The sequence below is a fragment of the Telopea speciosissima genome, chromosome 2 (assembly GCF_018873765.1).
Source record: "Telopea speciosissima isolate NSW1024214 ecotype Mountain lineage chromosome 2, Tspe_v1, whole genome shotgun sequence".
Lineage (NCBI taxonomy): Eukaryota > Viridiplantae > Streptophyta > Magnoliopsida > Proteales > Proteaceae > Telopea > Telopea speciosissima.
Genome location: NC_057917.1, coordinates 50,816,975 through 50,842,997, shown reverse-complemented (window position 1 = coordinate 50,842,997; position 26,023 = coordinate 50,816,975). Strand labels below are relative to the sequence as shown.

General features: G+C 38.3%; 1 protein-coding gene and 1 long non-coding RNA gene across 4 annotated transcripts; one reads left to right on the top strand and one right to left on the bottom strand.

The window, feature by feature from the left end:
* Positions 1-1,523: 1,523 nt before the first annotated feature.
* Positions 1,524-26,023, bottom strand: LOC122651784. Of its 3 annotated transcripts, XM_043845318.1 has the most exons (14): positions 25,816-26,023; positions 25,443-25,545; positions 12,491-12,572; positions 12,204-12,307; positions 11,797-11,923; positions 11,606-11,700; positions 8,597-8,720; positions 6,851-6,931; positions 6,237-6,335; positions 5,900-6,085; positions 3,406-3,546; positions 3,236-3,310; positions 2,266-2,403; positions 1,524-1,909 (listed from the first exon to the last, which is right to left on the bottom strand). In XM_043845318.1, the coding sequence occupies exons 2-14, from the start codon at positions 25,481-25,483 to the stop codon at positions 1,712-1,714; spliced, it is 1,491 nt and encodes a 496-aa protein (XP_043701253.1). In that variant the 5' UTR covers positions 25,484-25,545; positions 25,816-26,023; the 3' UTR covers positions 1,524-1,711. The 3 variants fall into 3 exon arrangements, with proteins under 3 accessions (XP_043701253.1, XP_043701254.1, XP_043701252.1); XM_043845319.1 differs by having other exon boundaries at positions 12,487-12,572; positions 25,443-26,023; XM_043845317.1 differs by having other exon boundaries at positions 25,443-26,023.
* On the top strand, positions 6,092-17,457 carry LOC122651785. The gene is made up of 3 exons (XR_006331512.1): positions 6,092-6,183; positions 13,966-13,974; positions 17,447-17,457. It is a non-coding gene; the product is annotated as an uncharacterized LOC122651785 (long non-coding RNA).

Genomic DNA, 26,023 nt, shown 5'->3' with positions numbered 1-26,023 from the left:
TAGGGGTGCACATTCTATCCCAGGAAATAAGAGAAGTTATTCTTATTTCCCCCCAACATTACCCAATCAGAAATTTAGACAGATTGAATCAATATAAACTTTAAGAGGGAACAGAAAATAGTTCATCAAATATGCAGGGGTAGAGGCTAACACCGATTGAATTAAAACATTACGCCCTACATAAAATAAAAACTTGAATTTCCATGAAGAGAGTTTCCTTTGCATTCTTGACACCACTCCATCAAGTTCCTTAACTTTGGACCTGCAGTGAAATAGATTAGTCCCCAGATAAATCGAGTCTTTTGATATTTTCTTAATACCAATGAGAGAACTAAGGAAGCCTCTATCCGTTATAGGGACGTTTTTACTAAAATGAATTTCACTTTTAGAAAGATTAATCTCTTATCCAGAAAGATCAGAGAATAGATCAAGAATAGCCTTAATGGTCAAAAGATCATCCCGAATGGCTCGACAAAAGATGAAAATAATATCAACAAAGGAGAGTTAGTTTGAGAGACATATCGATAAAAGATGATCGGTACCTGTGTTTTGTGGTCTCATATTTTATATTAAAAAATCTCAAAATTAACAATGATTAATTAAGAGGAGAAAAGGTAGCCGGTAGTGCTTCTCTCTCCACATGTAGAGTTGATCCGGATTCAAACCGAAAAGAGTTTTTTTTTGTTTTTGCAATTTATGAGAGACATGATAGATAAGTTTTTTGTTTTAACATGATGAACATGTTTATCTGCAAAATTGAAGCACTTTCTTTCACCAAGATGAAGGGTTCACACGTGAATCTGAGGTCATCATCAACCCTCGAAAAAAAGTAGTGCTATTTTGTCCTAGGGGACTTCCACCAAGAGATTCCTTCTCTCATGTAGTGCACGGCATTGGATCAGGTATTGACCATCTCAGAAATTGATATAGATTGACACGGATCAATCCGTATCAAACAATTTTAAATTATACACTTGTTCATAGTATTCCACGAATGAGATTCAGATCCTCTCCAATTGCTTGGGTGTCCGATTCCCTATCCAAACATCTACCAACAACACCACCTACCAACACCAAAGGATATGTGTCCAAGTCCTTTCCGCCGTTAAATGGATGATTAAAGAGGAATTGGAGAGGATCTTTTTCGTTCCACCAGTATAGCATGATCAACTTATGTCAATACCAACATGGATCACCCAATACCGATACCTCAAACCATGACTTCCATACCGGAGGAAATGAGATTCAAACCCATGATACATATTGGTGTGTAATACCCTTCATTGACACCCATTCAAGTGCAACTCGATGGATGGTTATTTCATCCTTTCCGGTGGCCTGAAAAATTACATCTTTTCTTATACTTTTATTTTTTGGGGAGCCGTGGTGGAGAGGTATTTGAAACGTTTGATGAAACTCGCGGCCTAGGAATTCAACAATATTAGTGCTACTGTGCTACTCATGATAAGCTGAAATGGAAAAATTAAGAATCAAAGTCCGCAAGTGTCAGCCAAACGCTTACATACAACAACGGTAAGGGTACGTCCCCCTCAAATTCCTCATAAAATATAGACCACTCTTGTTTCCTACAAGAACAATAAAACATAAAGAGGGGGGGGGGGGGGTACAAGGAGACCAGAAGATATGAAACATCAACAGATGAAAAATGAGAAAGAATTACAGTTAAAACACATTATATGGTAAGAGTTGGTCATGAAGAACGATGTCTTCGATGGTTCACCCGCTTCAGAATGCAAAGGCGTATACGCTGGCTTAAGGACTCTAACTTCTCCAACTTCTCACGCTTTGGCTTCTTTGGACCAACCGGAGCTTTCTTCTTCTCCTTCACAGAATCTGATGACTTGTGTTGTATTCTTCTCAAAGGTGTCGCAAGTGCCTTCAAGGTCATCTGCAAATAAAAGGACATAAAGAAATATGATGGTTGGAGGAAATTTCATGTATAGATGTATTAGCCAAATATGAACCCAGATTTCCTAGGTGGGACATATCAAATGGTTCCCCTCAATACAGCCAGGCGCAACCACATAACGCAGGTCGGAGCTACCCTTGCTTCATTCTGCTACTATCCTGAACCAAGGATACGACATATCGAATGGTTTACCCGTATCCAACCTTGAATACAAAAGTCAAAGCTAGGGGACAATAACTTCATTCCATTTCCCATCCTGATCCATGATACTTTTTGACATAATGAATCAGACTCAAACAATTCAAAAGATTAACGGAATGGGAAAGGAATGAAACCTGATGTTTGTTGTTAGTACTTGTACAATCTGCAGGAGAACCTTCTTCACTGCCTCCTAGAGAAGAGCATCTTCCCCAACTCTCACGATTGGAGCTCGAATACGAGCAGCATTCCTCATTCTGCCCATCTGTCTTATCCTGAGAAATCAGCAAGGGAGAAATTTTAGCACAGATACAATTTTAGGCAAGCAGCCAAACTACAAATCATTGGTTAGCCTTTATAACAAAAATCTAACTTTATTTGATGGGTAAAGTTTCCTTTTTCCCCATACAGTTATATAATCAAGAGGATAACTTGGGGCCATGACCCATGCCAGGAGTAATCCAAAACGAGGACTACCGTAATTAGGAATCAAAATCATCCTGAGACAAAGCCAGCTTTTCTCAACGAGTAGAAGAGCCACAAAAGACTTGGAGTAAGTAGAGACTACAGGCAACACTGCAATACAAAAACTGTAATGTATGCCTACACTTACATGAATGTATGCCTACACTTACATGAATTGATAAGAGTCTACATGAAATCACTAATCACTGTACTATGTTGGACGAGAATGTCCAGAAAAAGTGTATCAGATTCGGCTTTGTTGGGTTTTTTTCTGGTTGTGTGTGGGTGTGGAGGGGGGGGGGGGAGTCGTTTTGGCTAACTATTGAACTTTAAACCCATGCAATTCTATGGGGCAGTTGGACCTCTCTTTACACAGGATTTGGAACTAAAATACATATTAAAGCTCAACTTCAATGGCGTTGTAATTCATTTGATTTTTTTTTTTTTTTTTTTTTTTTTTTTTTGGGGGGTGGGGGGGTTAGGGTGGGGGTGAGGGGGACAAAGAAAATGAGGAACCAGCACTGAAAAACCACAAAAGAATTTCAGCATGCATATCTATCAGTCTATCAGTAGTTGGACATCAATCTTAAAAAAGGGAGATCATTTGAGAGTTTAGATCTCTAAAACTGGCCAAATAATCACCTGCAAATGTAGCTGCTCATCATCTTTTGCCTTGTCCAAATCATTAGCATTATTATCTTCGTCCAGAAGGGAATCCTGATGAAGATAAAAGGGGAGGATCAAAAGAGAAAAAATAAGTTATTGATAACACAAGCAGCACTGAAAAATAAATGAAAGCAAAACAAACTTACCAAGACATCTGGAACTGGTGGGAGTTCAGATAGAAATTCGCCTATGGATTTTGTAGTCGAAAAGCAAGGTGGAGCAGATGATGAGCTTGCAGCATCAGTACCAGCATTAGGAAGACCCGTTATTATTTCACATAAGAGGCGCTGAAAATGATAAATAGGACCTTAGTAAAAATTGGGTAGGAAAAGTGTCTTGAGAGCAACCATGGATTGGCTGCTCCAACCAGTTGAACCACCATTTTTTTTTCTGAAGTTTGTTGACGTAACCAACAAGAGATTGACACAACCAGTTGAATCATCATGCAGATGGATGGACCAGTAACCAAATAGGACATGTAATCTCCTTACATTATGCTTTTTTTAATGCCCCAAGGAGAGTTGGGCTCATGACCTCTTAATTGTGAGGTGCTGGTCTTTGCTGACTTAGCTAATCCCTTGGGGTTTTACATTATGTTTTATCTTGTACACACAATTAAAATATTAAATGTGTTATCAGAAGAATCAGACAATTATACAATATCAACTAAACACATGACTGCTGGGCCACCACCTTAACCTTGTCTGTTTACATTTACAGTATAAATACAAGTTTTCAAGCTTTCAGAAACTAATTCCTTTGAGTCAACCCTGCCTGTTGAACCAGTGCCCCCTCAGCCCTGAGAAGTCAATGGACAGCCTGGGTTTCAGAACTCTTTTTTTTTTTTTTTTTTTGCTAAAGGGTCAGACAGAATATATTAAGAAAAAATCGGAGAAAAAAAAAATACAGGAAATATGTCTGGGCATTGCCAGACTAATACAGAACAATGAGAGTTACAGAGGGGGGAGGACCCCACCTTTAGCAATTGCCATCAGCAGGGAACCCAAAACTCACCCACGCGAACTTGGTTGGGAAATCATATTAAAGTATAAACAACATCTAGACCTCCTCAGGTTTTTGACAGCTTCAGACACCTCCCATCAGCTTTCTAAAACTTTCTTGCCTTCTTCATGGTTTTGGGACACATTGCAGTTATGTCCCTGTAGTTTGGTGGCTCTCAGTTAACTGAAGTTAAAACCAGTACATATTAGCCCCAGAAAAGCATGGACCAATTGACTTGACCTTGTAAACATTTTTGACGATAAAAATGCCCTTTGGGTACAAATAAAAGAAAACCATGGGAGCTTCAAGAGGTCTCAGCAATATTGCCCTCCATTCAAATTGGTGTCACTTGTGAAGACAGTGGCAAAACAAATTGAAATTTTAGTTTCAATTGTAAATGATGGGATTTTCATTAGCTAAAAACATATAATAAACATAAGTAAGGGGTACTTTTGTCAAATTACCTATCAGTTCTTGTCCGCTTAGAGGGGGAAAACTCCAAAAAAAATCCAGATTTGGTATTTTTGGCCAAATCACCTATATTTCTTGGTGGAACAAAGTACTGGGGACTACTACATTGCATCTAGGGCAACGATTTGCTGCATTTAAGCAAGATTTGTGTAAGATTCAAACTTAGAGGTATGCCCGTTTTCCCCAAAGGTTTCGAGCCTTCCCGGAACTCTATGTGAATACTGACATAGAGTTGGAGGAACAGTTTTGTAGGGATGTTTTAAGCTTGGTTGTACACTTGCAATTGGCTTCTTGTAACATTTGTACACTTTTACTTACGTAACACTTTCACATTGTGCAATTTTACTGTTTTTTCTTCATTCCTAATGAGCATATTTTAGTTGTTTTATAGAATTAGTGTGTTATAATATTACTAAATTATCCGTAGAATAGATTATATTTGAGAAAGTATACAGCATGGTGCAACATATACTATCAACCTAGCGTAAGAAACCAAACTATCATTTTGGGGTGTGTTTTTACAATCTAATGGTTCCAATATGTTTAGAAATATTTAATTAGGGTTTCTTGGAAATTTAGTACCAAAATCTGGCCATTTGACCACCGAAATGGCCAGCTAAAACAGGTACAGGTACGGTTGAATTTCGGTTTCGACCAAGGTCAAAACAGAAATCTCAAACCTTGCACAAGACAACATAATGCATCACTTTTGGCAGAAGTTATTTTTCCCCTCTTAAATAATAGGTCAAGGTGTGGGTAATAAGTCGCACAAAAAAAAAATTTGAGGAACACAAAAGAAGCATATATAAGGAAGCCACACAACTCAGGATAGACAAAAATAAAATAGGTACAGAATCATCTATGGTCCCATCTCATTTTGGTAAAAGTTAAACTGATCATTGGAATGAGGAATTATAATATGGCTCACTACATCAAAGTGATCCCCCACTGCTACTATACAGTCTTTTACCATACCATTTTCCATGTGTCACTCTAATCCCAGCACCCCAATTTGGAAAGTAAGTCATTAGGTGTACACAATGAATGAGCAACTTGAGAAGGATAGAGGATATATGTTATGGCCTGCTTTCTACCATGCTAAAATTTCTGAGGAGCAAATGATAGTAGAGTTTTTCAAGATCCAACAATGATGTTGAAGGAAATCACCTCATCCATACCAGCATCAACCTTCAAGTCCCCCAAATTGTAATACTTATCAAAGTTACTTGAAATTGCAGAAGAAACTTGAGGTGGGTGAAGAACATTGTAGAAGAAAATGGACACCGAATCATAATAAAATTGTGGTCGTGGAGAGTTGTGGTCACCATCAAATTTAATAATATTTTTATCTCCCTGCAAAAAATCAAATTATAGTCTCGCATTCTTCATATAGAAGATAAACTAGAATGGTGCAACCCATACTTAAATTGCAAGCTTCTTATCGCACAACAGTATACAGAACAAAAAAAAGAGTAAAGAATGCCCCATTCGGGATCGCTAATACCGCGTAAGATTTGAAGATTAGATCTGAGTGGTGTGGTTGAATGAAAATATCCCCCATTGCATGTCCAAATAAAGCAGCTATGTAAGTTTTGGGGGCAACCTGCAGGCATCACCAAACAACAATAAATTTAGATCAAATAATCAATTATATTGCATCTTGTTTGAGGCAAGGGCCGTGATCGGCAGAAGGCACTTGTAGAGCCCTCTAGGCTTCTACCTGCTTCCATTGGGACTTCATTGTGTGAAACTTCAAATGGTCAAATTGGAAATGAAGGTCAGTGAAGTGCCACAGATCTGCAATCTAAACATAGGGGCCTTTGTGGGTAATATTGCATGGTAGAATCAAATGTAGATGTATCTCCATTTGGAACTATCTTTCAAATTGAAAATAGAATAATATATTGGAAACCACTCAAGTCATAATTATCAAGGCGGCAAAGCGACCATGATAGTGGAGAGGGTCCAAAATCAAGGCAACACCAACAAGGTGCCCAAGGTGACCAAGGAGCCTGGACGCCTAGCCGATGCCTTGATAACTATGACTCAAGTACCATACCAAGTGGTTGATCTGAAAAGATAACAAAACAATCTCAACAATGTCAACCATCCACCAACCTGTATACAATTAAGGTTCATAATATCAAACTTGGCTTTCTTCTGAATGACACGTCGCATGTACTGGACAGCCATTTTAACCTGATAGGACAAATATAAGTATCGCTGACATGCTCAAGGGTTTGAAAAATCTAGAGACTTACTCCCAAATACCGACTAACAAATCCTCCAATAAGCAGAAGTTACATTGTATGAGTTAAAACAAGATAATAAGGGTGTCTTCAGACAACCTTTCACATATTGCATAGAGAAGATGTAGAGAAGTTCATTTTTATCAAGTGCAAAAAAGTATTCCGTCACAATTACTTTAGTTTCAAAAAGGGACTTGAATCAAATATATAACATCCCTAAGAATTGTTTATCATTAAGCCAATGTCTTTAAAGTACTCATCTTTCCATAACAAACAGGTGATTAGAGTTACCACATGGGGTAAGGAAAATTTATAATATCCCAAAGGCAAGGCCTTATTAGTTATTCACAAAGCAGTTTTATAAGTAGGTCTACGGGTAAATTCAGGATGTAAGGAGGTAACGCATAAACAGAAACAAAGCCAGAAGGAAACAACCTACTTCCCTGTGAAGGCTTCTCACTTGGGAGGAACAGTGAGATAACCCCCAAGCCCTTATTGCTTCTGTTTTCCTTCAGGAATACCCTAGCTCAAACCACAGTAAAAATAAATTTGATTTATTAATTAGAAAAATGCTTCATGCATTAGCGCATTACCCACATTGATGGTGGCAATCACAAATAACATAAGGAGAAGAAGAGACAGAGAGAGAATAAATAAAGAAGAAGTATTCACAGGAACACTATACTTTGCTCCGTTCTGAAGAAAAGCTGGTGGGAGGTTACCTCAATCTCTAACCCTATTCTATCAATTTTATGAATGTTTTGCCTTTTATTTTCCACTAAAGTTTATACAGTTACCAAATGGGAGAAAAACAAGAAAAAGATGATTGGAAACAGTTCCAAGGTCAATGACCAGGCTGGGAGATTGCAACAGAATGCGCCTGGAGTTCGCACCCTCATTCCACTTCTGTCCAAGTTTCACATTCCTAATATCATCAAATACTCCCTCTATCCTGCAAAGACAGTCCCCCTCTCCATTTTTGGCTGTCCCAAATTCTTTGTCTATGTCTCAAATTAAGTAAAGAGTTTTTGTTTTGTTTACAAATTTATCTACTTGCATTGATTACCACGTCTTTTTACTGCCCAAATTGAAAAGAGTTTAAATAAGTAATGGGAGGGCAATCTTGACTGATAAGAGAGTTTTAAATGGTTTATCTACTCATCCTTATACTTTGGAAATTTTCAAAGGGACAGTCATTGTAGACAAATGGAGTATGTTTTCTGAAAACCAGATACGAGGAAATCCAGGATAAAGGAGCCACAGAGGTCAAGTAATCATCACTTCATCAGAAAACTGGGACCATGCTCCCCCCAAAAGAAAGCAAACACTGATATATCATGTTAACTAAGAGCACACTAAACATGTCATCTGAGCATCAGCCCATCTTGCTCAAGAACAGAAGAGAAGCATGACTTCTTAAGAGGGAAAAAAAGAGTTTGAGAGAGAAAACTAAATAAATTTCAATGAATCCCAAAGAGGAAAAAATAGATATGCAATTCTCTGTAGAATAGGAGCCGTATACAACTTGAGGGTATGCACAATGCCCAAACAAAATATGAAAAGAACAAAACTTGAACAAGGCTGGAGAGAGAGAGAGAGAGAGAGAGAGAGATACTGTGAATTTAGGAAGCCGGATTTTGTAAACATCTACTAGTTCCATCATCAGATCAAATAAGTTTGAGAAGGCACTATCCAACACCATCCCTGCAATAGAAGGGTCTTCTGCTCCATAAAGAAGGCTGCTTTACATTTGTGAGAGCAGCAAGTTAATAAGGATATTGAAAACTCCAAATAAAAATATTGACCAGATTTTTGTGTATCATAACCATACAGAAGGATAATGGGTACCTTCCCACCAAAGAGATCAAGATGAACATTTAAGCAGTTTACAGACAGTTTCGGTGTACATGCAAAGTAAAAAATAATTTAAATTGCTCTACAAGGGGAAAGTTTCAACACAAGAAAGGGTGGAAAATTTCTTCTTTTGTTTTTTTTGGGTCAAAGATTAGGAAGACGGATGTTCCTTCCTATGATCTTCTGTTCCTTTTATTTACCCCTTGCTTTATATTCAAACCAACGTGCTTCAGAGTTCAGACCAAAATAATGCTCTTATCATGACAATAAAAGTTACCTTTTTTCTGAATTTGTTGACTTCACCTGGCATGTATTTGAACTATTGTGTTATTTTTTAATTACTACATTCATAATTCCATTCATGTATTTCACTTTTTAAAACTATTTATTTCATCATAGTTATGTATATCGTTTTCCTGGAAACAGCCTCTCTGCAAAAGCAGGGGTAAGGCTGCGTACATTATGACCCTCCCCAGTCCCCGCAGTGGCGGGAGCCTCGTGCACTGGGTACGCCCTATTTAGTTATGTATAGCGTTTTCATTTTTCTGGTTATATATGAATCTCATATATTTTGCATATTTCTTTACTAACTAAAAATCTATGGAAGCACGTGTGTTATGTTTTTTACACTTCAAATGCCAAGCATCCTGCCTTCAGCGTCTGAAAGTTGAAAAGGAAAAAAAATTCTTAAGCACTTCTCTGTTAACCAAAATCATCATGCACATGTAAGCATTATAAGGGAGCATCTGAAGTGGAATTGTTGGAGCTTGTTGCAACAAAATTCATACAATTGAAAAAAGCATTTCATAGACATTTGGGGTAATCTGAATTGGGTATCCGTATTTTTCAATAACATTTTTGCTTAGGAATCCTTAGGTTCATCTACTTGTACGTGTTAAGGGTATTTTGGCTAGCTTATATGTCAGTAATGGTTGAGTAGGGGTATGATAATAATTATCAGTGCCATGTGAGGGTAATTTTGTAATTTTGGGTTCAAATGAAGTTTCTAGCTACTTAGTAGATAAGTCTCTAGTTACCTTATGTATAAGTATCCGGTTACCCTTGTTACTTCAAACACAAGTAACTAGTTATTTATAGAATAAGTAACCAGTTATTTATAGAATAAGTAACTAACACTGAATGCATACGTAATGCTTTAATGCTTCTCTTTAGAGAGAGAATGAGATGAAGATTCTGTTTTCATGAGAAGCACCTTCTCTCTAGAGTCTAGGCTCTTCTTATCTATACTTATTCTCCTTCTATCTATATCCTATCCTCAAACTCCTCCCCCTCTCCCTACTCTTCCTAACGAAATATATTTGTTTCTTTCCATTTAATCCTTCTTTCTTGTTCTCTCTTTACAGATCTGCAAGAAGAACCTAGCAGTTCGATTAATTTAGCTTGCAAATCTGATCAGCTTCTTTTCCTTCTCTTATTTCTTCTTCTAGTACTTTACTCAAAAGTTACTGTACACAGGTACCATAAACAACCCCAAAAAGTAACCTCTTTCTTACTTTTTTCCTTCTTGCTTATATTTTTTAAGCCCTAATCAGTCTTAACACTCTGCCTATCACTTCTTCCTTGTAGTTCAAACCTAGAAATCTTAACCTCTATGCTGTCCTTTATTATCTCTCTTCGTAATGCATATATACTGTTTCTCACGTTCTTGTGAGGTGAAAGAAGACGACTTTTCCAATAGAGAGGCAGAGAATCCAGGACGTACCCCTTATGAGTTGAGGCACCGTAGCAGAGTTTGGTAAAAACGATCCACGTGGGTGCGCGGCAAATCTTCTCGTCAGAACGCCCTACCATCACCAGGATCTATTGGCAAGAATCTCATTTTTTGGTAGTACGAAGGGGGAATTGGCGCAAAAATTGGATAGGGGTCAAGAAGCAGCCAGGCGCTGGTGGCTGACTCAATTGCCCCGGTCGAGCAGCTAGGGGTCAGATCTTTGGAACAGGGGTTGGATAGGCCATACGACTGGCGGACCTGTCACTCAGAGCTCTTTCTCAGGAGCTCCTTCTCGCACGGGGCGGGGTGGACCGGTGCAGCAGGATTTTCCTTGGGAGGTAATAAGGAAAGAATTGGAATGTGATAATATCGATCTGACATCCCTCCATAGCACAGTGAAGCCTATCAACAAGAGCTGCCACGCTAGCACTCAATCTCTCTCCTTCTAGTCAGCTCATTGAAGCACCTGGTGCCCTGGAACAACATTGGGTAAAGGTGGGATGCTAGGTGGACAAACTGGTCACACAGGTTACACATTTTCCAAAATACAATTGCAATGTGTTATCATTCCATGCAAAAAAGGATGAAAATAGCATATTTCCTTGGGTCATCCTCTCATAGGTGAGCACGTATTTTTCCATCTCATTAAGCTTTTTCAATGGGGAAAAGGCAATAGTCATTCACATGAATCCCGAGTAAAAACTAAATGATTGAGTTTAAAGTGAAAGGAGAATGCTCATTGTCTTTTTAGACCTGATTCTGAAGAGAATGGAGATGGGTGAAGTTAGGCTTTCTAATGATAGAATAGGCACTTTGCCTGTAAAAATATTCCATTTCATGGAGTATTAACCAACTCCTAAATTGTCCTACACATCCTAAACCGTTGGACCATTTAAGCATTGTTAACAGTTGATATTGCATATGCCTGAGTGAAAAACAAACTGCTTACAGCTGCAAGAGCTTTGGTAGCAAGAAATCGATGATAATTAAACATGACCAAGAAACTAATAAATGTGCCATTTCCACGAGTTTAAATACCTTGTGACTGCACCCATTGAACGTCCCCAAAGGCCAATGCATGAAATTTGTTTGTTGCTTCGAAGGTAGGACACCACAATTTTAAGGTCATCTTTCTGATAGATATATGGACAGCCATAGCAAATACATTTTTAGAATTCTCAAAAGCTATGGAAGAAGGAAATCCAAAAGAAAGAAAATTATCAACAAACCTCATGCCAACCAAGGCTGACATAATCGCCATCAGATAAACCTGAACCCGAAAAATCGAGAGTGAAGACAGTAATATTTGAGGGAAGCAGGACCACAGCAGCCTCATTTGCATCTGCTCGACATCCACTGATTGGTCAATGAAAAAGAATAAGCGAGTGTCAGTCACTTCATAGTCTACTGAAAACGGCAAACTGAAGGGGGAGAATCCATAGAGGGGGGGAAAGGGGATAGAGCACAGAATAAACTGGAAGATTGGTTCAGTAAGATCGCCACTTAGAGATATTCAAGCACATATACAGGAACTTATATAGTTATATGTAGCTAAGCAAGGTAAATTTGAATATCTAAAGAAATTACTCTTCAGAAAATTCCCTAAAGAAATTCATCCACGAGAACCAAAATAAACCTGTTGCCATGACAGTAAATAACACATGGAAGAGTAGCGTCATCGGGAAAAGGAGAAGGCACATAATGACTGCACTGCAAGGCATGTCCCCTTCCATTCCTGAGCTGTTAAAAATATCAAATAACACGGTCATAAGCCACAAAAAGGAAGATGCATGTTGATAAAATGATAAGCAAAGACAAAAATACAAAGTCTAGTGAAGGATGTCTGAAGGAATTGAATGTTAAATCACTAACAAGTACAATTGTACAAACGACAGAATTTTAGTAAGTGATCTCCATACTTGCCTCCAAGTCCAGTCTCTTGTATTTTCTGCCTGCAAGAGTGAAGTCATTTTCCCACAAATACTGGTTTGGATTATACTCAGCCCTGTAAATCCAACATATAACATCAAAAGTGAAAAATAAGAGAAGAGCTTTCAGAAGACATTTGCTGATAATATTCATATTCAGACTTGGAAAAAACACAGTAAGGCATCAAAAGTGAAAAATAAGAGAAGAGCTGTCAGAAGACATTTGCTGATAATATTCATATTCAGACTTGGAAAAAACACAGTAAGTAATTACATTCATTTACAAATTACAATATGAGGGAAAGAAATGATATGCCTCCTGTTATATAAGAATTATGTTTTTAGGGTGCTGGTTGTCACAATGTTTGTGAGAAACAGATGATAGCACCAGACAGATTTTGCCACTGGCCTAGCTTGTGAACTAAATAATGCTAAAGGCACTATTTGTAACTTTTTTTTAAGTTGAAACTCCCTTTATGCAATCTTGTTAACCTAAAATTAGGTTCAGATGCAAACCACAGGTAAGGATCACAGGACAAATCCTTAGGATCAGAATAGGTAAATTTTGAAATAACTCAAAAGTGAGCAACCTCACAGGACTGCAATCCAGGTCGAAGGACATTAAGGAATAGGAGAATAAACCCTCAAATTATGGCTCCAATCCAATGGTTGGATCCAGAGTTGTAGCACCGACTAGAAAATAGAAACTTTCCAAAATAGATTTTGAAACCTGTAGAAAATAGAAACTCGAATTTGGTAGTCAACAGAAATAGCTAGTAAGGATCAAATAAGAACATAGGACAGTTTTAGTCTAATAAGTACAAATTAGTGAGACTGGAAAATAGTAACTACTAGAAAATAGAAGTTAAGGCAAGTATGTTGCTCCCACAGGCCGTCAAAGAGGGAAGTTACTGCCAACAAATAGGGAATCAATGGATTGATTTGGTGACTATTCCAGCACTAAGCTATGATCTGAAGCTGAGAAGAAACCAACAGTAGTTATTGGACAGAATAATACTTAGTCTGTGTATGGTATGCATTCCCATTCTTAGAATGCAGAATGCATTCTTAATTGAGAATGTGACCATTGTTTGGACATCTGTTTAGCAAAAATGCATTCTTAAGTTTGGAATTCTTGTGCATTGCAGCAAACACTTGGTGGGCAAAATCTGTTGAATAAGTACATATAACGATGAAAGCAGGTAGCCAGCCACCAACAACATTTACAATTGATTTTAGAATTCTCAAGCACTTCATCAGACACTTGATAGACTAATCCCTTTTTGTCTTTCCATCCGAAATTGAATCACTTCGCCAACGGTTTCAGCAGATCATCATTTGTATGGGCCAAGGAAGAGCTCATATAGAGTTGTTTCTCACTGGGGCTTTCTATGAATTTCAATAATACTCAAATAAACATTAAATTGAACAAAGCTCCAATCAACGAATCCCACACCCATTCCCCCAAAGTTATTAACAGTTATTAGCAATTAGTACTAATAAGATCCAATCTTTCTACCAATATAACAAAGAGGCACTATAATCCTCACTTTCCAGATGTATATAGTGAAAACTACTCAACAAAAATAGAAAATCAGATGAAACAAACAACACAAAAGGACTGAAACCAAATCCAACCAAGATAATCAATAAGACGAACAGAAGAAATAGACAGTCCATATTCTGAAAATGAACAGTAAAACTCTATCATAACAACTCCGTAAAACGGATGAAAAAGTGAACAGAGAGAACATGAGCTGGAGTTTTCACTTTCACGGAGGTTTCGAATAGAGATGCACAGAATATAAGATCCGTCAGTAGACAGAAAGCTCAGACGTCGAGCTTCAGAGCTCTATGCCTGCGCATTCTTGTCTTTCTTCGGTGTCAGTTCCTTTCGACTTGTTAGAAGATGATCAAAATCCAGCATTATGTCGAGAGGGAATTTCTAAGCCGATGAAAGTTATATTATTAGTGGTTTGGAGCTTGATTTTCTGATGGTTTGTTAACAAATCCGTTCAGCCTCTCTTGCGATGAAATGCTGCCTTACCTTCGTTCGTTTTCAGTTGTCAACAGTTTCGCTAGTCTCCATAATTTGAATCGATGAGGATTGAGCAAGAACGAGAACGTCGGAATGGGCATTCTGATGCGTTCCAGAACTAGCCTTGTTCTTGCCCTCGTTCTAGGCATTGGAATGTATACCAAACAACATTTTTGTTGATTTAGAATGCATACCAAACACAGCCTTAGAACATCAAAACAGAATGGTAAACTGATATGCGCAAGAATGAGGAAAACAGAATCTGAACTTGTATGCACAAGAATATAGAAATCAGAAACTGACCTTAAAAAGAGTGGAAGAAGAATGATATGGACTATGTCTCTCACTTAGAACTTGACTAGCATCTCACCCAGTCCAATTTGGCATCCCACCAAGGTTGTCATTGCATTTCATGAGAATAAACTGCATCTCACAAAAAATCAAAGCAAAGAGCTATAGTTTTGTCAAAATTGCTGCGGTATTAAGATCCTCCTACTCCTTTATTTATAACTTTTCAACATTACAAGAAAATATCAACTCTTCATGCACAAGCAAGAGAGCTCTAGAGAAAACAAAATATAAGCTTCTATACTACTACAAATTAGAAACTAACTAATTAATCCCGTATAAGACTTAAATCCCTAGTATTTGGGCTTATAGAATTGGCACACTAGAATAATAAACCCAAAAATACTAAGCCCACGGCTCATACAACCCATTGGACACTCAAAATTAAACACATTAATCTATTCTTGGTCCAGTTTGATGGCATGGTTTCCTGCTGGCTTTCTTGTTCTTTTGAATTTCATGGATGGCTCGCTCTTCCATTGGAAAGAACCATCTCCTTCTTTGGGAAAATTCTGTTGTAAGGGCTCCATCAGCATTGCCCTTACTAAATCTGTTGGAAAATGAACATAAAACCTCTTCTCCTTAATGAAATCTCCAATGCTTGATCTCTACCTTTCACGGATCTCCGGAGCGAAAGAGATGAAGTGATGCAGAATTCCAGCAAGAAGAAGAAGAAGAGCCTGGTGTTTTGGGTTTGGTTCAATTTTTTGAGTCCAATAGAACTTGTGGTTCAAGATTGGTTCAAGCAAGACTTAATTTCAAGTCCCCAATGGGTTATATTGATGTAGATCAAAATATGAAAAAAACAAGACCAAAACACTATTCAGAGTACTGTTCACGTGAACAATGTCACAGTCAATATTTGCCTTATTTGGGAATGCTTTTGAGAAGATCTTGTGGGCCCATCAAGTGGAGAAAGCTTCTATCCTAATGCTGTCAAAGTTTAGTTTCTATTTTCATATTCAGAAAGTAGGCTTAAGTTTCTAATTTCAGTTTGTTATTGTTTCTATTTTGTTCTCTAAAATAGAAGTTTCTATTTTGATGTATGGCAGCGAGATTTTATAGGAAGTTTCTATTTTATGAGTTTTATGAATCAGTAGTTTTCTTTTTTAGGACTGCTTAGTTTCTTAATTAGATTGGGACTGGGTTGCTTTGTAATTGGGCTTATTATAAAAAACATGTATGTGGCTGAACAGAAGAGGACGGAGATTGAAGAGAATAGACTTATGGTTGAAACTATAAGGCGCGACAATGGTGAGAGGCCCTGGGTGAGAGGATGATGACCTGAGAGAGCTGATCCTATCCCCACTTCTATATCCTCTTCTTCTTCTTCTTCTTCTTCTTCTTCTTCTTCTTCTTATCCTTTTATGTTTCTTCTTTCATATATAAACAAAAAAAAAAGCAATAAAGTTTCGGTTATATTCAATTTGTTCTTCCTTATCGTGTTGATCAAGGCTGCATTCGATCCTCTCACTGGTTCTTCCCTGGTTCGAGGTCAATTTTTTGTTTTCTATTGTAATGGACCAATTCTACAATCCTAGGTGTTTGTTTTTATTTTCTTTAGAGTTTCATGATACTTTCAATTTTCAAGAGTTAAGTTGTAATGGAACTTTCCTTCGCATGTGCATGGAGAGTTTCCTAACTCTGTTATTTCTAGGGGTGTCAATACAGCCCGCTCGGCCCGAACCCGCCCTGAGCCCGGCCCAGACCCGACCCTGATTTTTCAACCCGAAGGACAGGTTAGGGTTTAGAAATAGCTTGAACCTGGCAGGGTCGGGTCGGGCTCAGGTTTAGGCCTCGGGTTGAGTCCGGCCCGGCCCGAACCGACCCTGAATTGTTTATAAGTATATATATATACTTTTATATATACAATATATAGATATATAGATATTTATATATATTATATTCTTCTTTATCCTAACAAAAAATAATAAAAAAAACTCAAAACCCTTGAAACCTAAAAGCGATTCACATTTCACTCTTTCCCTTCATCCGCCGTCCCCAAACCCCATCTCTTTTCCCTCTGCGATGTCTGGATTAGCCTGGCGATTCACATTTCACTCTTTCCCTTCTCTTTCCTTTCATGCGCCGTCTCCAAACCCCATCTCTTTCCCTCTGCGATGTCTGGATTAGCCTCATCTATCATTCTCGTTTGGACTTTGGAGGAGAAGGCTGACGAGGAGTCTCCAAAACCCATCTCTTTCCCTCTGCGATGTCTGGATTAGCCTCATCTATCGTTCTCTTTTGGACTTTGGAGGAGAAGGCTGACGAGAAGAACTGCAAGGCGAGTTTCGACCCATTAGGTATGTCCGATTGTTCTTCTTGTTCTGTATCTCTCTCTTGGTTCTGTCTCTCGCTCTCTTCTCTTTGCTCTTTCTCCTTTTTTTTTTTTTTCTTTTCACTGGGTCGAACCCTAGAAAGGGTTAATCGAAGTTTCAGAGGACAGTTATCTGCCTATAAATTTAACAGTTTCAGACTTCAATTTGTTACTTTTTTTTGCGCCTGTTTCAGTTCCGTGTTCTTCCCCATTTAACCATGGAAGTAGAAAGAGTAAATCTTCATGAGAAAAGGAAGTGTGACTGGTCATTGCTTCACAAAGATCTTTTCGATTTAATTCTGGAGAGGTTAGGTCCTGCCGATCTGATTCAAGTCAGCTGCGTTTGCAGTTCCTGGAGATCGATTTCGCCTCCTTTCCATCTCTGGCTGGTACTGCAAAAAAAGGGGTGGTGGGCGTTTTCGCTGGGAATCGACAATGGTTTTTTTTTTTTTTTTATTTTTTTTTATTTTTTTTAAAGTCAAATGGGTGGAGTGTATTAACAGATGAATAGCTATTTGTTTGAGGAATCAATGGCAAAATTTTCCAAAATATCCAAAACGTATCTGTAAGAGGTGAATGATCTGCTTGAGATCGAGAATTTTCATGCCTTTTCCAACCCTTTGGCATCATTTGTTGCCTACCACCTGTGTTATAGTTTATGCTGATTCTTAACAGTTTTTAGATAGCTAAATATATTGTATGAAAGGGATAGTGAAAATTATTCTGGTTACCTATAAGGAAAATCATTCTGGTTCTGTAGTCTTTGAAACTTCAAAATTTAGCTCTAGATCAAGTGATCAAGATATTTTCTGAAGTGGCTCACCAACTGAATGCATACATATAAATATAGAGTCCTGGTAATGTTCATGAAGCTCATAACCTACACAGTTTTGATTATTGAATAAGATTGGCTTTGCCTTCTTCTAATTCCGTGTGATTCAGAATATTGTTGTGAGATGCTGAGGATCCGTGGGATTCCAATCTAGTTCCAGGAGAGATGCTTGGTCTATATCCTTTTACTTCTCTTCCATTCTTCTTCATTTTGTTCACCATCAAATCTGGTCAGTGTTTTGTTTTCTATTCTCTTCTTGTGAATACCCTACTTGTTGCAATTTCAATTTCTCAATTGATTGCATCTGTGATTCCAAGTCTGATTTCCAGTTCTACTCTATTTTAAAATCAGATTTGATTTTCTGTTTCAAATTACTATCTTCATATTATTTGCTGAAAACTGTTGGTGTTTTTGATGCACTTTTGATTACTGTTTGAACCCATTAAGATCTGCTATCAGTAGTCAATTCTAGAATTCTATTTTAAAGAATCCTATCCCTAATATTTTTATTTATGGATTTTTATAGATGTATGTGAATTATTTTATTTAAATTTACAAGTCCCTCTCTCCCTTTCTCTCCTTCCCCTCTTATTCTTCTTCTTTAAAGAATTTCTCTGGTTTTTTTTAGATATATTCTTTGATATATATCAATCAGGGTCAAAACAGGGCCAATCAGGGCCAAGCCGACCCTAGAGTCGGGCCGGGCCGGGCCGTGTTAGGGAAAACCCTGGCAGGGTCAGGTCAGGGTTGAGGGTTTCTTGGCCCTGCCAGGGTTGGGTCAGGGTCAGGGTTTAAGTTAAGGGCTCTAGGGTCAGGGTCAGGGTTTAGGCAGGCCCGGCCCAACCCAACCCATTACACCCCTAGTTATTTCTTAGTTTTACTAAAAACCCAAAGAGAGAGAAAGAGAAAGGACACACAACTCCCCTACGCTTTTGAATTTCAAACATAGCTTTTGCTTGTCAGTTATGTGAGATTCAGAGCTCCTTCGTTGTGAGATGCAGTGAAGCCCTTGGTGGGATGCAGGTAGAAATGGTGAGATGCTAGTCAAGTCCTAGGTTAGAGGCCTAGTCCATATCCTTCTCTTCCCAAGGTCAGTTTTCTGTTGTTTACCCTTTTCTGCTTATACAAGTTCAGATTCTATTTTATTCTTCTCCTTACTATCTGTTAACTAACTTACTAACCACTGTTAGTTCTCTCTTCAGTTTCCAGATCACTTTCTAGTGCCATTATAGCCCCCACCTCTGTCTATCGATCTCAACTTCTATTGGCACTTCATTACCCATCTTTGTGTAATATTACAGCAGTACTTCTTCTTTAGTTTCGATTTTACAAAACTAATAGCTGAAGTTTACTTGCTAATTTATGTCCACCCTAATTCTAAATCTTAACTTTGTTTCTAATTGGCTTGGACTTTCTATTTTTTTATTCTACTTGCAGTTTTCTATTACTTGGTAAATCTGGTTGCTGTTTTGATGATCTGCTATTTTTGAGACTGCCCCATATCTCCAAATCTGACCATTAGTGCAACATAAGATTTTACAAACCTGTTATCCTTGACAAATAGACCATTCGACCAGAATTTCATGTATATCTGAGTTGTTTAAATAAAATTATTCAGTTTTCTCTCAGTTCGGATTCTGTCCCTATATCTGCAATCTTGTCGCAAGCTGATCCCCAACTGGACTCACTGGTTCAATACTAGCACTGGATTACGAAGACTGAAAAATACAAACGATAAGGAAGATGGCTAACTGGAGCCAATTTAAAATAAGCCTTCTGCTCCATCACCTGCCTCTGCCATTCCAATCACCAAGAGCACCCCCACACTCCTATTGTCATGAGGGGGAAATCTGAGAGGACAGGGACTCAAGGGCGCAGTTCCATTGGTTTTCAGAGTGAAAGTCTGTATCCAATAGAGGGAGGTTTGGTCTCTTGCAAATCCATCAATGATTTGCTTGGGTGCATGGAAATGTGTGAGGGCAAATTGAGTTTGGGGATAATGAGGATTGTATGCTATTATTTTCTCTTGCTCTTCAATAAACTTACAATTTTTCTTCTTTCCTTTTTCACAGATAAGATTCAATTATAAGACCAAGATGGGTACTCCATCCCTTTTCTGATGTCAAATGGGAAGCAAATTTACATATTTTTCCCCAAAAACTGCCCAGAGGGAACTAAAAAATTTTGCATATGTTCAAACAAATTTTGTCAATCTACAGAGTTTGCAGGCCAATAAAGTGCCTTCCCATTGTCTGATCAGGGCCAGATATGGACACATAATAAAAAGTTTGTCAAGGACTTCAATGACAGGTAGTTTTCAACTTTTCCCAATGCATATATACTTGCTTATCAGAAACTTCACAAAGATGGAGGTGATAAATTGATAAATCCATCAGTTAATGACTTCCCGAATATAAATGTAAGCCCCCGTAGGCCTAAACATGTCAAAAAAAAAGTTCCAAATTCAATAATTAATTTACTAGCAATGTAATAGAAATCTTAATCAGCTTTCTAAGAACAGTGTTGCATCTGATGAGTATAAAGCATGGTTCGAGATTTCAGTTGAAAGTTCGAAACCACTGAAATCTCGCAAAAAAATTTGGTTTCGACGAAGGTCAAAGAAAATGCAATGCGACTCACTAGGCTTACAAGATTTCGATCGAAATTTCGGAGTTTTGGTGATATTTCATATTTCAGTATCATTTCATGACGATACATAACATTACTTATAAAAAGCACTGTTTTGACCCAAATAGGTCGAAATTTGTAAGTGTCATGGGTTTCGACTCCAAGAGGGAGAAGAGCCAAAAAAACTCAGATTTGGTATTGCTGGCCAAATCACTTGCATTTCTTGGTGGAACAAGGTGACAGGGACACTACAATGCATCTACATCAACAATTTGCCGAATTTGAGCAAGATTTGTGCAAGACTCCAAGAGGGAGAAAAGCCAAAAAAACTCAGATTTGGTTTCTTTTTACCAAATCACTTGCATTTCTTGGTCGAACAAGGTGACAGGGGCACTACAATGCATCTACATCGACAATTTGCCGAATTTGAGCAAGATTTGTGCAAGATTCCAATTCGGAGGTATACCCTTTTTCCCCAAAATACAGTTGGAGGAACGGTTTTGTAGGGGTGTCAACAGTTGTACTTGACTACTTACGACTCACGAGTGCACTATTAAATGGCTTGTATTTATTCCTAATGCATATTTTAATTGTTTAATTGAAGTTTGTGTGTTCAAGTACTAAATTATGTATAGAATAGGCTACATTAGAGAAGTATATAACAGGGCATGGCGTACACTAGCAACCTAGGGTCCAAAACCAAACTACCACTTTGGGTGTGTTTTTTTACTATCTAAAGGTTCCAATGTCTTTAGAAATGCTTAATTAGGTTTCCTGAAGTTTCAGACTAAAATATGTCCATTTGACTACCGAAATACTCAAACGAATTGTGCAGCCAAAATGGTACGAATTTCGGTTAAAATATGACCGAAACCTGACACAGTTTATCAAAATCAAAATCTTGAACAATGGTATAAAGGCAAAATACTTAAAATCAGAAAGTGCTTAACCACTTAATACTGAGATCCTTGAGCAGAAAAACCAAGTTAAAACAAGGAAAAGAAATAGATGGGATGCCACGAGAATGGGGACACTGCTCTGCCACTCAACTGAAAGGAGAGGACTTTCGCCTGTGGTGTGGTCCAACACTCCAACCTATGGAATTTCATTACTTCATCCCCCCCCCCATTGCTCAGTGCTCCCTGCTGCTTCACTGGGCTTCATCCGTCCCCGGCGTGGATGCATGTAGGATGGAGGAGTGGAGACATGTCATCACAGATCTAGCTTATCTGCTGAGACTTAATATTGATAATGCCATTAAATGAAATTGCCAATGATGAAGCCATGATTGTGCAGACTACTTTTGGCTCTAACAACCATTGTTAAGCATAAGTTTTGACTTTGCTTTAAGTCTCCAAAGATAAGGGGTAAAACTTGAAACTAATGACCATTATAAGTAAAACAAGGGAAAATGTACACACCAGCGGGGTGTTTTGGAATTTCATACGTTAGCACCTTATTGACCATCGGATGGGACAGCAAGCATCTCAACTATTCATTCCTATTATCGTTGCATCACCCACCTACCACCGCCGCTGCAACGATTCCTTTTCCCCTCTCCCTGGTCCTACACTCCCTCTCCAACCCCTTCCCCTTCCCTCTCCCTTTCCTCTCTCCTCGCCCCGGCCCCAGCCAAGCCGCTACAAACAATCGGTGCCCTGCATCTCCCATTCTCTCTCCCTCTCCCCCGGTGTCTCCCACTCTTCCAATCTCTATTCAGAGGTCTCCCCCCACCCCCAACTGCCCTTTGCCCCTCCCAATCCCAACCCCTCCTACAGCCTCCCTATCTCCCCCCACCTCTGCATACCCCCTCCACGTCCTTTGTCCTCCGCCATCTTGACCTTCTTTCTTAGATTCAATCCTTATTTACTGCCTCTCCCTTTCTCTCTCTCCCACTCCGTTTCTCCGCATCCCCCCGCTCCTCACTGCATCTCCTGCTAAGCCTGCAAAGAAATTGTTCTACTGAAAATCTGAATCCTCACCACACTACATCGGGTTATTATAGCAGGAATCAATTCATAGCAGGGTTCTCACAGTTTCTTTGCAAATCCAAAAATCGAATCTCTCTAACAGATTCTCATTTACTAATTCCTCTTATAAACAACCCTACTTTAGATTTCAGATTTTCAAATCTTTCGTCTTTTCCATCCTTTTTTTTTTATTTATCTTCCTCTGGTTTTCGTTCTTGACGTTAATGAAGGAAAAGAAAACTACTCATGATTATGGCAGCCGATGTGAGCTCTGTTGAGGTTTCGGTAAATTTCCTATATAGGGTTTTCGCTATAAATCTATAGCGAGAGTTCTTTCTCTGTATTGAAAAATCTGAGAGAGGTGTGAGGAACGAGCGACTGTAACCCCATTCTCCATTGATAGTGAAACAAATCTCATCTCACCGTGGACGTAGGCAACCTTGCCAAACCACGTAAATTCTTGTGCACATTGTGTGATTGTGTTTGCAATTTCCATTCATCTCTACATCGTGTTATGTTTTACAACCTCTCTAGTGCAAATACTTAATGGGTACAAAGAAGAAGAGTAAAGAACAGAGTGTAGTGGTTAGAGATCAAATTGTTTGATTACTAGAGACTTGCTTGGAGGTACTGGTGCGTTCTCTTCAACGGAATTGGATCTTGATTTGTACATCCATGGTGACTAGGATAAGCCCCTCAAATGAAGGTTTGTTGTGTTCTTGATTCATTTGTAACTTTCGATGGTTCAGCATCATTAAAACCATCTTCAAGTATCATCTCTACAACTTCAACTACTTTCCTTTTTCTTCCCCCTCTTTTGTTTTTCCCAGTCGATAAGAACACCTTCGCCGCTGTCTCAACTCTCCGGTGCACATCGGACGACAGCCATGGTTGATCACCTGGAAAAAACCCCTAGCGAGGGAGAGAGGGAGGGGGAGATGCAGGGCTTCGATCGTTTGCAGCAGCGGGAGAGAGAGAGAGAGAGAGAGAGAGAACGGGAGCTGCAGCAGAAGTGGTTGCAATAGCTAGATTACGAAGGATGCAACAACGGTAGAGAAAGGGAGATGCAAGGACGGATGGATTGAACAGCTGGGATGCTTATGGCCTCATCTAATGATCAATACAGTGCTAGAATGTATGATTCCAGTATATAGCGCTAATGTGTAGTTCCCCTCCCTATAAAAATAAATACTAAATACAGCAGGCCTCATAATATTCAATATTTCATAAATCAATTACCATTTAAATCTGTAATTTCAGGATCCAAGTTAAGCGAACATCTAGGGATAAGCAAGGCTTTAATATCCTTCCGTATCCATCGATACATACCGTATCTTTAAGGTACCGATATGATGCCTAAAAAAATTTGGTATCAGTACATGTAAAAAACTTCATCCTTTATATGTAACCAATTGAATGCACTTGTCTCATCGTACTTTGTTCTCCCTTTTATACATTATATTTTACATATTACTTATTAATAGTGTTTTATGATTCAAAACTGTATTTTTCCTATCTCCTAAGCATTCCATAAGTTTCTTGACCATTTCCATAAGTATCTAGCATATCTTGCCTCTCTCCGATACGATACGATACGCCTATTAAAATCACCCTTCTAATACTTTAAACCTTGGGGATAAGAACAAATTTTGATATTCCCCCTTTGTTCTTGATAACGTTGAATTTGACAATGAGCTCGTTCAAATCCTCACAACAGATTTAAAGATATAAGCAACAGATGCTGGAACCATCCGCATTTTAAATGTTGTCATCAAAGTTCAACTGAAACATAACCTAGATTTAGATGATGCTGAAAAGAGAAAGATCAAAATTGTCAACTCCTAGGCACCTAGCAATCAACGGACCATAACCACTTAGAAATCATTGACTGCCAGTACAATAATCAATCAATTGTTCGGAATCACTCTTTTTTTTTTTTAAACCCTTGTTAGGATGATGTTGTCCAGTTGATAAACTTTGATAAACTAATAGTAACAAAATTAATGTGAGGAAAGTGTCCTTTAGGAATTATAAGGAGAACAAATGGCCACATTGTGCTTAATATACTTTATGAGCATAGAAACATGTATTTCTCTGACAAGATTCACCTGGGTAGGTACATATAAGGATTGCTTTAAACGCTGGATGAAAATGATTTTCAGAAGGCAAAGTTAAAGCAAATCAGATTGTTACTTGCACACTGAATGGCCATGTGTGAATTGAAGGAAGAGAAAACTACAAATCACATTGTTCTTGTTAAATCAAGGAAACTAAAAAACCAACGGAAAATCCGGTCAACCCAAAACAAATTTCTCACTAATGAGAATACGTAGGAAAGAAAATGAATCTGCATGTAGTGTACAATCCACCAAACTTTCTCCACCTTGACAAAATGTTATATGTACCTAACTCGACCAAGTAAACATGTATGGATTTCATTCATGTAAAACATGTAAGTCGGAGCATACATAATCAAAGGAAATTGTTTCGTTTAAACTATATGTTTACTTGTCCAATAACTAATAGTCATACCATGTCACTAAACAAAATCCCACCCTTCTTGATGAAACAGGCTTCAACCATAAGAAAGCATGTCTCGGGCATATCCAAATCGGTATACTTGACAGTGTATCAATTTTAAATAATGTTATAGTGTTGTCCAAATAATTAGATGAACATATTTTATTTTATTTGGAAAGTTTTGTCTTTTAAATACTATTTTTAAGTTTCCAACAGGTTAATTTGAAATAAAACAGACATATATTTTTAGAGCCACAAAAGAAAGGAAAAATGAAGGTAGCAAGGGATACATACCTTGGAGGCCGAATCACAAAATTGATGAACTGATCAATCATCTTAACAAGACATCACTCAGTCACTCCACCTTGAAAAGTATAAAGAAAATGCAGCGGAGTGTCTGAGAAGCAGAGAGTTCAATCATTCACCATTTACAGATCCGAAGCCCCTTCCGAGCCCCAGCAATATAACACTGTCAAAGGATGTAGCTCTTGAACGAAAAAGCTTTCCGCAGCTGGATAATCCTCTACAGTAAAATGCATATTAAACCCCCACAACTTCCCAATTCACAACATCTGAAACTCCTGATACGAGAGAAAGCAGGCATCTTCACTTGTTAGACCTCAGATCTTCACACTCCACCCAGTCAGAAAGCAGAAGTCACATTCACCTTGTCAAAGATCTTCAAGAATCTCCAGAACCTTGTCATTCAAACTCTTATTCTCTAAAGTTCCAAACTAAAGCCCAGAGCCGTATCAAACGATCAATCTGAACAAAATCATTACACTTCCCCTCAATATGACGCCATACCCAGATCGAATACCACTAGTATCCAACAAATGAGCATAAAATTCAAAGCTAACCTAAATCACTGCCCA